The following is a 15,122-nucleotide window of genomic DNA, read 5'->3' on the forward strand; positions in this document are numbered from 1 at the left end:
CTCCATAGTGGCTGTATCAATTTACATTCCCACCAACAGTGCAAGAGGGTTCCCTTTTCTCAACACCCTCACCAGCATTTATTGTTTCTAGATTTTTTTAATGATGGCCATTCTGACTGGTGTGAGGTAATACCTCACTGTAGTTTTGATTTGCATTTCTCTAATGGTTAGTGATGATGAACATCCTTTCATGTGTTTGTTGGCAGTCTGTATATTTTCTTTGGAGAAATGTCTATTTAGGTCTTCTGCCCATTTTTGGATTGGGTTGATGTTTTTTGATATTGAGCTGCATGAGTTGCTTGTATATTTTGGAGATTAATCCTTTGTCAGTTGCTCTGTTTGCAAATATTTTCTCCCATTCTGAGGGTTGTCTTTTCATCTTGTTTATGTTTTCCTTGGCTGTGCAAAAGCTTTTATGTTTCATTAGGTCCCATCTGTTTATTTTTATTTTTATTTCCATTACTCTAGGAGGTGGGTAAAAAAGGATCTTGCTGTGATTTATGTCATAGAGTGCTCTGCCTATGTTTTCCTTTAAGAGTTTTATAGTGTCTGGCCTTACATTTAGCTCTTTAATCCATTTTGAGTTTATTTTTGTGTATGGTGTTAGGGAGTGTTCTAATTTCATTCCTTTACATGTAGTTGTCCAGTTTTCCCAGCAGCACTTACTGAAGAGGTTGTCTTTTCTCCATTGTATACTCTTACCTCCTTTATCAAAGATAAGATGACCATAAGTGCATGGGTTTATCTCTGGGCCTTCTATCCTGTTCCATTGATCTATATTTGTTTTTGTGCCAGTACCATACTGTCTTATTACTGTACCTTTGTAGTATAGTCTAAAGTCAGGGAGCCTGATTCCTCCAGCTCCGTTTTTCTTTCACAAGATTGCTTTGGCTATTCAGGGTCTTTTGTGTTTCCATACAAATTGTGAATTTTTTGTTCTAGTTCTGTGAAAAATGCCAGTGGTAGTTTGATAGGGTTTGCATTGAATCTGTAGATTGCTTTGGGTAGTAGAGTCATTTTCACAATGTTGATTCTTCCAATCCAAGAACATGGTATATCTCTCCATCTGTTTGTATCATCTTTAACTTCTTTCAAGTGTCTTATAGTTTTCTGTATACAGGTCTTTTGTGTCCAGAGGTAGGTTTATTCCTAGGTATTTTATTCTTTTTGTTGCAATGGTAAATGGGAGTGTTTCCTTAATTTCTCTTTCAGATTTTTCATCATCAGTGTATACGAATGCAAGAGATTTCTGAGCATTAATTTTGTATCCTGTAACATTACCAAATTCATTGACTAGCTCTAGTAGTTTTCTGGTAGCATCTTTAGGATTCTCTATGTATACTACCATGTCATCTACAGTGACAGTTTTACTTCTTCTTTTCCGATTTGGATTCCTTTTATTTTTCTTCTCTGATTGCTGTGGCTAAAACTTCCAAAATTATGTTGAATAATAGTGGTGAGAGTGGGCAACTTTGTATTGTTCCTGATCTTAGTGGAAAAGGCTTCAGTTTTTCACCATTGAGAATGATGTTTGTTGTGGGTTTGTCATATATGGCCTTTATTATGTTGAGGTAAGTTCCCTCTATGCCTACTTTCTGGAGAGTTTTTATCATAAATCGGTGTTGAATTTTGTCAAAACCTTTTTCTGCATCTATTGAGATCATCACATAGTTTTCCTTCAATTTGTTAATATGGTGTATCACATTGATTGATTTGCATATATTGAAGAACGCTTGCATTCCTGGGATAAACCCCACTTGATCATGGTGTATGATCCTTTTAATGTGCTGTTGGATTTTGTTTGCTAGTATTTTGTTGAGGATTTTTGCATCTATGTTCATCAGTGATATTGGCCCATAGTTTTCTTTTTTTGTGACATCTTTGTCTGGTTTTGGTATCAAGGTGATGGTAGCCTTGCAGAATGAGTTTGGGAGTGTTCCCCCCTCTGCTATATTTAGGAAGAGTTTGAGAAGGATAGGTGTAGCTCTCCTCTAAATGTTTGATAGAATTCACCTGTGAAAACATCTGGTCCTGGGCTTTTGTTTGTTGGAAGACTTTTAACCACAGTCACAATTTTAGTGCCTGTGATTTGTCTGTTTATATTTTCTATTTCTTTCTGGTTGTCTTGGAAGGTTGTGTTTTTCTAAGAATTTGTCCGTTTCTTCCAGATTGTCCATTTTATGCATATAGTTGCTTGTAGTAATCTCTCATGATCCTTTGTATTTCTGCAGTGTCAGTTGTTAGTTCTCCTTTTTCATTTCTAATTCTGTTGATTTGAGTCTTTTTTTTTTTTTGATGAGTCTGGCTAAAGGTTTATCGCTTTTGTTTATCTTCTCAAAGAACCTGCTTTTAGTTTTATTGATCTTTGCTATCATTTCCTCCATTTCTTTTCATTTATTTCTGATGTGATCTTTATGATTTCTTTCCTTCTGCTCACTCTGGGTTTTTTTTTGTTCTTCTTTCTCATTGCTTTATGTGTAAGGTTAGGTTGTTTATTTGAGATATTTCTTGTTTCTTGAGGTAGGATTGTATTGCTATAAACTTCCCTCTTAGAACTGCTTTTGCTGCATCCCATAGGTTTTGGGTTGTCGTGTTTTCATTGTCATTTGTTTCTAGGTATTTTTTGATTTCCTTTTTGATTTCTTCAGTGAACTCTTGGCTATTTAGTAGTGTATTTTTTAGCCTCCATGTGCTTGTATTTTGTTACAATTTTTTTCCTGTAATTGATACCCAGTCTCAGCATTGTAGTTGGAAAAGATACTTGATATGATTTCAATTTTCTTAAACTTACTTGATTTGTGACCCAAGATATCATCTATCCTGGAGAATGTTCCATCAGCACTTGAGAAGAAAGTGTATTCTGTTGTTTTTGGATGGAATGTCCTGTAAATATCAATTAAATCCATCCTGTTTAATGTGTCATTTAAAGCATGTGTTTCCTCACTTATTTTCATTTTGGTTGATCTGTCCATTGGTGAAAGTGGGGTGTTAAAGTCCCCTACTATGAATGTGTTACTGTCGATTTTCCCTTTTATGGCTGTTACCATTTGCCTCATGTATTGAGATGCTCTTATGCTGTGTGCATAAATATTTACAATTGTTATATCTTCTTCTTGGATTGATCCCTTGATCATTCTGTAGTGTCGTTCTTTGTCTCTTGTAATAGTCTTTATTTTAAAGCCTATTTTTGTCTGATATGAGATTTGCTACTCTAGATTTCTTTTGATTTCCATTTGCATGGAATATCTTTTTCCATCCCCTCACTTTCAGTCTGTATGTGTCCATAAGTCTGAAGTGGGTCTCTTGTAGACAGCATAAATACGGGTCTTGTTTTTGTATCCATTCAGCCAGTCTATGTCTTTTGGTTGGAGCATTTAATCCATTCACTTTTAAGGTAATTATAGATATGTATGTTCCTATTACTATTTTCTTAATGTTTTGGGTTTGTTATTGTAGGTCTTTTCCTTCTCTTGTTTTTCCTGTCTAGAGAAGTTCCTTTATCATTTGTTGTAAAGCTGGTTTGGTGGTGCTGAATTCTCTTAGCTTTTGCTTGTCTGTAAAGGTTTTAATTTCTTCGTCAAATCTGAATGAGATCCTTGCCGGGTAGAGTAACCTTGGTTGTAGGTTTTTCCCTTTCATCACTTTAAATACGTCTTGCTACTCCCTTCTGGCTTGCAGAGTTTCTGCTGAAAAATCAGCTGTTACCCTTATGGGAATTCCCTTGTACATTATTTGTTGCTTTTCCCTTGGTGCTTTTAATATCTTTTCTTTGTATTTAATTTCCGATAGTTTGATTAATATGTGTCTTAGCATGTTTCTCCTTGCATTTATCCTATATGGGACTCTGCACTTCCTAGACTTGATTGACTATTTCCTTTCCCATATTAGGGAAGTTTTCAACTATAATCTCTTCAAATATTTTCTCAGTCCCCTTTTTTTCCTATTCTTCTTCTGGGACCCCTATAATTCGAATCTTGGTGCGTTTAATGTTGTCCCAGAGGTGTCTCAGATGGTCCTCAATTCTTTTCATTCTTTTTTCTTTATTCTGCTCTGCAGTCGTTATTTCCACTATTTTATCTTTCAGGTCACTTATCCCATCTTTTGCCTCAGTTATTTTGGTATTGATTCCTTCTAGAGAATTTTTAATTTCATTTACTGTGCTGTTCATCATTGTTTGTTTGCTCTTTAGTTCTTCTAGGTCCTTGTTAAACATTTGTTGCGTTTTCTCCATTCTATTTCCAAGATTTTAGATCATCTTTACAATTGTTACTCTGAATTCTTTTTCAGGTAGACTGCCTACTTCCTCTTCATTTGTTTGGTCTGGTGGGTTTTTACCTTGCTTCTTCATCTGCTGTGTATTTCTCTGTCTTTTCATTTTGCTTAACTTACTGTGTTTGAGGTCTCCTTTTCACAGGTTGCACATTCATAGTTCCTGTTGTTTTTGGTGTCTGCCCCCAGCAGGTAAGGTTGGTTCAGTGGGTTGTGTAGGCTTCCTGCTGGAGGGGACTGGTGCCTGTGTGCTGTTGGATGAGGCTGGATCTTGTTTTTCTGGTGGGCAGGACCATGTCTGGTGTTGTGTTTTGGGGTGTCTGTGACCTTATTATGATTATAGGCAGCCTCTCTGCTAATGGGTGGGGTTGTGTTCCTGTCTTGCTAGTTGTTTGGCATGGGCTGCCCAGCACTGGAGCTTGCTGGTCGTTGAGTGGAGCAGGGTCTTAGCACTGAGACAGAGATCTCTGGGAGAGCTCTTGCCGATTGATATTACGTGGGGCCAGGAGGTCTCTGGTGGTCCAATGTCCTAAACTCGGCTCTCTTACCTCAGAGGCTCAGGTCTGACACCTGGCGGAAGCACCAGTCAGCCACACGACTGTAGATAACAGTAATTTTTTCTTTAATCTTTCTACTGGTTTTCCTTTTAGAAAACAGGTAGTTCAATCTCATTATGTGAAGGCCTCACTCTGGCTTCACCTAATAGGGTTCAAAGAGTACAGGTGATTTGAACCTGGTTCTTGTGTTCATCTTCTTTTCTTCACCCAGGCTTCCCACCAACCTGTTCCTGGCAATTCCCTGGCTGTCCAGTGGTTAGGACTAGGGCACGCCTTCAATCCCTGGTTGGGGAACTAAGATCCCACAACCCACCTCCAAAAACAAAAAACACCTTTTCCTGAGGACAAAGTGTCACTCCATGCTTCTGTGAAAGGCTCTCCCAGTGACTCGTAACTGCTAATTTTAATTTGTTCATTTTGTTAGTCACATTGGTCCAAAATAAGATAAGCAGAGTTTCAAAGGTTTTCTTTTAAAAATCTGAATTATCATTGCTAATTAAAGTGTACATTTTTGACAAATATTTCTGGAATGACAACTGTAGTATCAAAAGCTTTGATAATATTTAAATCTTTTGACTTTGTAATAAACTTGTTGCTATGTTATAGTAAGACAGGGAGGTATAAAATAATTACCTTGAAAAACATCTCTACTTTAGGTGGGTAGAACTTATATCCTTCCTTGACACCAGGATTTCTTTTGAGAAAAGAACCAGTTGCTATTCTTCTACAAACCCATTCAATTGGAATCATTTCACACTTAGGTGCAATGAAAGCTGTCTCTCCACATTTTCTGGTGAAAGCAGTTTTGATACCTACAGATTGATGACAAAAAGAAAAAAAAAAGCATTAAAATTGTATTTAAAAAGGGAGATCTGAGGCATAATAAAACTCTACCCTTTACAAACAACAAAACAAAAAGCCTATGTAGCCAAATGCATTACCTTTAAATGGCACTATCAAAAACAAATGTAAATTTTTTTAAAAAGGCAGAAGTAGGAAAAAAAGTATTAATATGGCTTTCTACTGCTTATCAAAATATTCAGGAATATTTCTTGTTAATGCTGCAAGGCAAGCTGGGTCAAAAAATCTGGGTCCCAATGTTTTTACCATCATTCATTTGTTCAAAAAATACTATCTCCTCTGCCACTGTGCACCTAACTTTGCACAAGGCACATGACTAAGTGGCACTAAATCATCTCTAAATCAGATCTGGTGGCAGAATTCTCATTCTATGGTCTGGGATTATATGGGCGTTGTAAAATATTAATCTATTTATCATAATCAGATACAGCCGTAAATTCTGGACAGCCTTTTTCTCTCAATATTTAAAGCAAAGAGTCCTTGAAAAAAGCATTCAACAGGTAGCAGCAGGAACATGGAGGCCAATTTGGCCAAGAGCAAAGAAAATATTTGCCCATCCTCTGTTCACTCTTAAGCAAACTGTTACTGGAAAACTAAGATAAAGAGCTAGTTTACGTGGCGGCCTTGGAAAATAACAACCTCTCTTATAGTGGTTACAATGTATTATAAGCTATATGATCCAGCAATTCCACTCTAAGTATATACACAAAAGAACTGAAAGCAAGGTCTCAAACATATTTGTACACCAATGTTCACAGTATCATTATTAACAATAGCCAAAAAGGGGGAAATAACCCAAGTGTCTAACAACAGATGACTGTAGTGGACAGACAAAATGTAGTTTACATACAATGAATTACTATTCAGTCACAAAAAGGAGGAAATGCTGATATATTCTACAGCATGATGAATGATTCATGAAAACATTATGCTGAGTGAAATAAAGGTGAAAATTGTATAATTCCACTTATATGAGGTACCTAAAACAGGCAAATTCATAGAGATGGAAAGTAGAATAGAGGTTATCAGGGGAGAGTTATTGTTTAATGGGTCAGAGGTTCTGTCTGAAATGATGAAAAAGTTCCAGAAATTGATAGTGGTGATGGTTGCACAACATTGTCAGTGTACCTGAACGCCACTGAATCCTACACTTAAAAATGGTTAACATAAAAAAAAAAAAAAAAAAATGGTTAACATGGTAAATTTTATGTGTGTGTATTTTACCACAATTTGCAAGACCTACTTTAGGTCAGGCATTATAAATTTATTTTCTTTTTGCTTAATCCTCATAGCACCTGATAAGGTATGATGTTCATCCAGTGAAACAGATAACAACACTGAGACACAGGAGTTATGTCAGCTAGTACTAGGTAAAGCAGGGTTTCTAACCCACACTGTCTGAACTCTTTACACTGCTCACTTAACCACTATGCTATACTGCCTCTCCTAGACGTGTTATTACATCATAGCACTAACCTGCATGGGTTTAACATAATAATGCTCATCTTCGGGCTACAATATTAGTACCTCCAATTCCCAACTAAACCTCTAATAAGATCAAATTTTTCTTATCAGGAAAGGACTGAAGATCTTTGATCTTATGTATGTATCTATCTATGTATGTACATATGTATGTATCCATATGTAAAGGGAACCTACATTTATGGAAACCCTGCATCATGCTGAGTGTTTTATTTATTTATTTAAAAATTATTTATTTACTTTGGCTGCACCAGGTCTTAGTTGCAGCACGCGGGACCTTTAGCTGCGGCATGCAAACTCTTAGTTGCAGTATGCATGTGGGATCTAGTTCCCTGACCAGGGATAGAACCCAGGTCACCTGCATTGGGAGCAGGGAGTCTTAGCCACTGGACTACCAGGGAAGTCCCCGAAGTGTTTTACATATTATCTCATTTAACCATACATAAAAATTTTGAGGTAGCGTTATTATTCACATTTTATAGTGAAAGAAGTAGAGGCTCACAGCAGTTAAGTAACTTAACAAGTTAGGTCATGCTGCCAATCCGTAATGGAGCCTGGACCTGAAATGCACTATCCAGTTTTTAAACCTGTACTGTTTTCTCCACATTCCTTCTGGGTTTGACCAGGAAGATGCAATTAAAACAGGGAAAAGAATAAATTGTGGACTGCCCTGGGGGCGCAGTGGTTAAGAATCCAGCTGCCAATGCAGGGGACACGGGTTCAAGCCCTGGTCTGGGAAGATTCCACGTGCCGCTGAGCAGCTAAGCCCATGCATCACAACTACTGAAGCCCGCGCACCTAGAGTCTGTGCTCCACAACAAGAGAAGCCACCACAATGAGCAGCCTGCTCACCGCAATGAAGAGTAGCCCCCACTTGCTGCAACTAGAGAAAGCCCTTGTGCAGCAATGAAGACCCAATGCAGCCAAAAATAAATAAATAAATAAATTGTTGTATGCTGCACGAACAGCAACTCTGGGAAAGAATGTTAAAAGTGTCAATATTTAGGCCATTTTAACCTTTAATGAATGATTGGGCTCATGGGCAGGCAGATGATTTAAATCAATCCTTAACTTGAGGTGGTAAGTACATGTCTGGGTTTAAGAGCTCTTTTTTTTTTTTTTTTTTTTTGTGGTACGCGGGCCTCTCACTGCTGTGGCCTGTCCCGTTGCGGAGCACAGGCTCCGGATGCACAGGCTCAGCGGCCATGGCTCACGGGCCCAGCCGCTCCACGGCACGTGGGATCCTCCCGGACCAGGGCACGAACCCGCGTCCCCTGCATTGGCAGGCGGACTCTCAACCACTGTGCCACCAGGGAAGCCCAAGAGCTCTTCTTTTTTAGGTTTGTTACCTAGTAGTCATATTTGCTCAGTTGTCTATCAAGCTTGATAGACTAGTATCCAAATCTATTGTTCAAATATACACAACAGTTACTGTTATTCAGAGGAAAGTCCTCCCCTATATCTAAGGGAATCAAAACCACAGAATCAACTTATGGTAATGATCTTGTACATTAAAACAAAAAAAAATTGCTACTAAGAAAAAAGAGATTCAGTTTAGATGATATAATGATTGCTTCTAATATACGTGTTAATCATTAAAGCAAATTCCATGGCTTCATACGGTGAGAAAAAGAAATCCTCCCATTAGTCTCAGTTGTTTACAAAATTCAAAACTCCTATCAAGACTACTAAGAAAATGTAAATGTCATTTCACATTCTGAATTACAATGGCCAAGTATGACAGCGCTGGAGCTATCCCTCTGTTAAGGTTGCCCAGCTCCCCACCTGTGGTTTAACAACTGCCAAGACTGTTAGTCATATCACTATTATCACACCAAAATGTAATCATAGTGTGTTTCTGTGCAGAAGGGAACTGAAACTTAAAAGGTTAAATTTTGATTTTTTTAGTAATGAGACTAAATCCAGGAACTTCAAAATTCAGGTACAGCATGTGTAATACAGTCTTTTACAGTTTGCTCATGAGTGACAAAGAGAAAACTAGAATTATGATTCTCATTCTGGTGCTTTTTCCATTTGAATTTCTAGAAATATCTTAATTTGGAATATATGCCTGTTTATAAAGAAAGCAGTTTTATTTTACTTTTTAAATAAACTTATTTATTATTATTTTTTAAATTTTATTTTTGGCTACATTGGGTCTTCGTTGCTGCACACAGGCTTTCTCTAGTTGCGACGAGCAGGGGCTACTCTTTATTGCGGTGCACGGGCTTCTCATTGCGGTGGCTTCTCTTGCTGTGGAGCATGGGCTCTAGGCGCATGGGTTTTAGTAGCTGTGGCACGTGAGCTCAGTAGTTGTGGTTCGCGGGCTCTAGAGCACAGGCTCAGTAGTTGTGGCGCACGGGCTTAGTTGCTCCGTGGCATGTGGGATCTTCCCGGACCAGGGCTCGAACCCATGTCCCCTGCATTGGCAGGTGGATTCTTAACCACTGCGTCACCAGGGAAGCCCCAAGAAAGCAGTTTTAAATAGACCACTGATGGTCAATTAGACATAGCATTTAACTACTAGCAAGTAAAAATTATATAAGGCTTAACAGAACTCTTAATCCATACCCTAAAACTAATCATCTGTTTAAGAATTTTTAAAACCTTAGATTTTCCACAGTATATAAAACCTGGAAAACACCTTTCAGCATTTCTTGTGAACCCAGTAAGTTTTAGCTATGTTAAGTGTGCCAAATAGATGACTGCTGGAGTACTTCACATGGATGACCAACCTTCCCAGCTGCATGCAGGACTTTGAGAGTCAAAACTGGATCACCCTAATTCACCTGTCCTTAAGCCCTGGCAAGTACACTGAATAGGTGCCTTATTAAATAAGCAAATAAAAACTTGGGTCTGTACTTATCCCCCATTACTTAAATGCATATATATAATCCCATAGATAGGTACAATTACTATGGGGACACAGAAGCTAGTTGTATTGTTAACAGCTTATAGTGTTAGCAACTATAAACCATTTTAATATGTATGGGGAGGAGACAACTTGTGAGGTTAAAAAATGGAGCACTTATTTGTACTGCAAAAGAAACCTAATATTAGTTTGATGCTCTCTCTAGAAATCTACTCAGTCATTGGGAAACCACCAATCAAGGAGGCCTTGAAGTAAAAATCCTGGGTTGTATTACTTATGAACTGAGGGAGGTGCTTTAAATTTACAGCAATATTTTCACCCTCAGTGCATAGAGGGATTTATGATATGGATGACAATTTAGGTTGTCAAGTAAACATATTTTTTACACACTAATTAAAAATGTGAAACAGGGTACTCTGGAAGAGGCAAAACTACTCAAGAACCTATTCTGTATTGACGGAATGGGTTTAACTTGAATTACCTTGTTATTTTGTGGAAGGCAGATCTATCTTCACTGGAAACAAAGGTATTAAATTCCCCTTTGGATTTAAGAAAGAGTAATTAATTAATTTTTAATTACTAATAATTAAGATTAATGCTTACTGGAAAAATCTAAGAAATGTGAGGGCAACTGGGAATATTGGAAGTAAATGGAGACAATGATATTAAACTGTAAAATTAGAACTGGAATGATAAAGAACAAAGCTTTTACTTTACAGATAAGGAACTGGAGGCTTCACACGTTGAATGATCCAAGGCACAGCGTCTCTTACACTGTAGGCAAAGAGCTCAAATCTTTTGCTAGCTGAGATTTTATACACTACAGACCAATCAGCTTTTGCCTGAATCCCTGCAGAAAAACCGTTATCCTAATTTCCCTTCTTTCACTCCAAACGCCTTCCACAGAATGTTTTGATCTGAATTTCGTCTTTTGAATAGATTTCTCTATTGGAAATCGTCTTCATTCAGTTTTAGAGCAGGAGGTAACCCTGCAGATCTTGATCTAGTCCAAATCTCTCACTTGGGGTATGGCAGGATGAGAAGGCGTGGTTGCAGTATTCAATTACTTTTTAGGGCTTTCAAGTAGAAGAGGGATTTGAAGTTCTGTATAATCTCCAGTGGGTGGAGCAAATTTATATAGAATTTTAGGGACTAAATTTCAATTCATCAATTAGAGCTGCCAAACACCAGAATGTGCTTCTTTCACAGGTTAAGTTCCTTAAGTTCCTTCATAGGTAAGCCTCTCCTAAGATGTCCTAGCAGAGGAAAGCTGCAGAAATACATGCCAGACAAAGACTGTAGCAAACTGTTAAGATTCCTTTTAACTAACTGAATGATACTACTTAAGTAATTCCAAACAAGTAAAGTGTTACAGTGAAATTTAAGTTTCTGGTTTAATTTAAATAAGTTTAGCATGTGAGGCATCCCCAAACATGTTGTTAAACCAGATAATGCCATCTCCCCATTAAAGAGATCAGAGTGGTACAGGAGGCTGTAGGGGGAGTCACTTACCTGCTTCCTATAACAACTGAAAAAAAAAAAAAAATCAACTGGTTATCAACATCTTATTTATCCAAATAATGTCATTTCCTGATGAAAAGGACCAGTATGTATATGTGAGAAAGAACATGAAGGGGGAGGCTACTGGGAGAGCCACTCACCTGCTTCCTGTAACAGCTGAAAAATACAACTGGTAATTTTATTTGAGATTGCAGCTTTTCCTTCAAGGTGATTCTTCCTGGCTGCATTTCCTGCTGTAATCTGGTCCTTGGACTGCAGGAGGACTTTTCCTGGACTATCCAACAATTCATAGACTTCTTTTGTTTTACCCTCATAGAGTTTTTTACCAATCTTCAGTACTGTGGAAATAAAACAGAAACATCAGATTTCAGGAAGTTTCGTAGAGAAGATAATTCAGAAGACTAAATTGTCTAGAACGATGAATCAGTGAACATAGCATAATTAAATAATTTTAATAAAATGAACTCATCTGCATAGAATCTTACATTCTACAATTTTTAATGCATCATCATCACATTTCATTCATAAAATTTTGTGATGAATTTTAATTATGTAAATAATTATATAGATTAGGAAACTAAGTATCAAAAAGTAGAGGTCACACAGTTAAGAAAGAGCAGAGCCAGAAAAAGCCCTGTCTTCCAATATTTAATGCTGTGTCGTGCTCTTTTCACTATCAACCTGCCTCTCTCACAGCAAAACTGAAGTAAAATTAGTTAAAATACATTAAAATTAATGCAACAACATGAGTAGTTTCATATATGTTCTCACAATACAATAACTAAACTAGCTTGCAGGTAAAAAAATGCTGTATTTTTCCCGTCTTCTGCTTTCCATGGCAGGCAAAATGGGAAAGTTCAGCCAGATGTGTTTCTTTTTTTTTTTTTTTTTTTGCGGTATGCGGGCCTCTCACTGTTGTAGCCTCTCCCGTTGCGGAGCAACAGGCTCCGGACACGCAGGCTCAGCGGCCATGGCTCACGGGCCCAGCCGCCCCACGGCATGTGGGATCTTCCCAGACTGGGGCACGAACCCATGTCCCCTGCATCGGCAGGCGGACTCTCAACTGCTGCGCCACTAGGGAAGCCCCAGATGTGTTTCTTGATTTCAAGTTAATGTGCAAGAGGAGGCACCTCCACCCACTGAAGTTAGCCCATTTGGAAGCACCCCCCCATCCTTGATCCCCTCTCCTCACTAACAGCTATAGAAAACTGTGAGAAGTAAGGACAAGAGAATCCAATTTTGATGCAGGTCATCACACCTAAAGAAAAGGAGACTTGGGTCATTAGAAAGAATGATTTCCATGAAGATCAAAGATAACAGACATTTAAGGACTTAAAATTTCCAAGAGGAGAAATCACCCCTCATTCTCCCAGAACATCGACTCATTCTCAGTATCTGCATTTTTTAGTGTCCATGTGCCAGGTACTAGGGATGTACCAGTAAACCAAGTTCCTACTCTCAAGTGACTGGAGTCTGAGGGAAGCTGAAATTAAACATCATAATGAGTATAATGTGAGAAAAACACAGACTATGGGATCACAGGTTCATAGCAGGATCACTTAACCTAACCTCTGATGTCTAGACGTCAAAGAAAGAAGTCTAGAACAAAGTGAGGATTAGGCTGAGATCTGAGGAATAGTCAAAATTTAGCTGGAAGACGGCAAGGGGTAGAGACTGGTGGTGAAAAAGACCAGGGGATGAAAGAGCACCTGGCAGAACTTCAGTATGTTTGGAGGACTGTGTGTGTACATTGCTGTTGGGGGTGAAGGGGTGGGGCATGGGATCGGGTAGCAGCTAAGGAGTAGAAAGGGAAGGCAGGAGATAAGCCTGAGGAATTGGGCAGGGATCACATCACCAGTTAATGAAGGTAACGATTAAACAAAACAGTTACAATTCAGTTTAATAGTTGCCACTGCAGGGTACCTAATTCAGAGGATGAATTCCCATCCTCTTACTGTAATGTCTTGATTCACTGACAAGGTTTAAAAGGTCTTTCCAAGAATGGAGTCCCAGCTCAGGGCTCCAAATTCAGATTTCTCTATTCCCTTCCTAGAACTCCAACTTTGTAACTGAATCTCTATATCCTCCTCTCAGGCTTCTAACATGCTCTTCCCTAGGCCTGAAACACTGTTTCCTTCCCATTTCACTACTCACCCTTGGGGTCTCACAAGCCATGCTGACTGAGTTTACACTTTATCCTAGGAGCAACTATAAAGCTTTTAAGTACTTCAGTAAAATGACAGTTTCTATATTAGAAAGACCATTATGGCTGCTGTGTGGAGAATGAAATGAGGAAGGGGTGGGTGGAAGAAAACTAGAGACTGAGAGACCACTTACGATGCTGTGGCAGCAATCCAGGCAAGAAATGTCCTGGTCTAAAGAAAAAGCAGTTGGGTAAGACTCAAGATATTTAAAAGGTAAAAGTTTTTATAACAATTGACTCAATATGGGGGATAAAAGAAGGGAAAGTTAAGATGTTGCCTGGGTTAGATAATTTGTACCTACTGCTCCTCTCTCTCGATTTATTTGAAGTGGTATGTATGTATGTATGTATTTATTTACATATGGCCTCGCCGTGCGGCTTGTGGGATCTTAGTTCCCCAACCAGGGATCGAACCTGTGCCCCCTGCAATGGAAGCAAGGAGTCCTAACCACTCGCCCGCCAGGGAATTCCCTGAATTGGTATTTATTACTTAATTTTTAAACAGGGTAGGAATTTCAACTAATGGATAGAAATAACGTAACATCATAGGAGACATTTGCTATAAGTGCCAAAATGCCTGCTACAAATTCATAGATGAATTCAGAAAAGATTGATGAGGACTGAGAATAATTCATAGACCTGACATTTAAGAGTATTGAAAAGTACAGAACTTCCACAAAGAGGTAAGAACATCTAGGACTGTGCTGTCCCATAAGGTAGTCACTAGCCACATGTGGCTATGAAATACTTGAAATGTGGCTACTCCAAATTGAAATGATGTAAGTTAAGCGTAAAATACACAGTGAATTTCAATATGAAAAAAAGGTTTGCAAAAAATCACAATTTTTTATATTGATTACATGTTGAAATGATACTGCTTTGGATATATTGGGTTAAATAATATATATTAAAAATCAGTTCACCTGTTTCTTTTTACTTTTTAAAATGTGGCTACTAGAAAACAAAGTTACATAGAGTGTCACATTATATTTCTATTAGACAACACTGTTCTAGAAGGAACAGCAAAAACAAACATAGAGAAGAGTAAACTTGGTGAATTAACCTGCCTGGAATGTAGGCTTAGGATTCATAAGAGAGAAAAACCTAAGTAAGGGTTGAAGAGGTAGGAAGGAAACAGTATGCAGGATGTGAATGAAAAGTTCTTCAGAATGGATTTCAATAGCTTTCGCACTGCCAGAGAACATTTTTGGGCAATGAAGTGCCATTTAGAAACCATAAAAGTGAAAATTTGGAATAATTAACCTGCCCCCCAAAAAATGCAAGATGGAAGGAAGTGGAAGAGCAAAGATTTTAGAGATCTGTCAGTTTAGAGGTATGGCAGGGAAAATTCTGGTCT

At 38.2% G+C, this 15,122-nt stretch overlaps 1 protein-coding gene across 2 annotated transcripts in view; it reads right to left on the reverse strand.

Moving 5' to 3' along the window:
• PAICS (phosphoribosylaminoimidazole carboxylase and phosphoribosylaminoimidazolesuccinocarboxamide synthase) overlaps window positions 1-15,122 on the reverse strand; it is a 50,429-nt gene that overhangs the window by 13,352 nt on the left and 21,955 nt on the right. Inside the window, exons 6-8 of one of the 2 annotated variants that reach the window (XM_060148132.1) lie at window positions 11,703-11,900; window positions 7,083-7,106; window positions 5,460-5,638 (exon numbers count right to left, since the gene is read on the reverse strand). In XM_060148132.1, the coding sequence (XP_060004115.1) occupies window positions 5,460-5,638; window positions 7,083-7,106; window positions 11,703-11,900 (401 nt within the window). The remainder of the gene's footprint in view (window positions 1-5,459; window positions 5,639-7,082; window positions 7,107-11,702; window positions 11,901-15,122) is intronic. The other variant, XM_060148133.1, reaches the window with a different exon arrangement.

The sequence above is a fragment of the Lagenorhynchus albirostris genome, chromosome 4 (genome assembly GCF_949774975.1).
Source record: "Lagenorhynchus albirostris chromosome 4, mLagAlb1.1, whole genome shotgun sequence".
Taxonomy (NCBI): Eukaryota; Metazoa; Chordata; class Mammalia; order Artiodactyla; family Delphinidae; genus Lagenorhynchus; species Lagenorhynchus albirostris.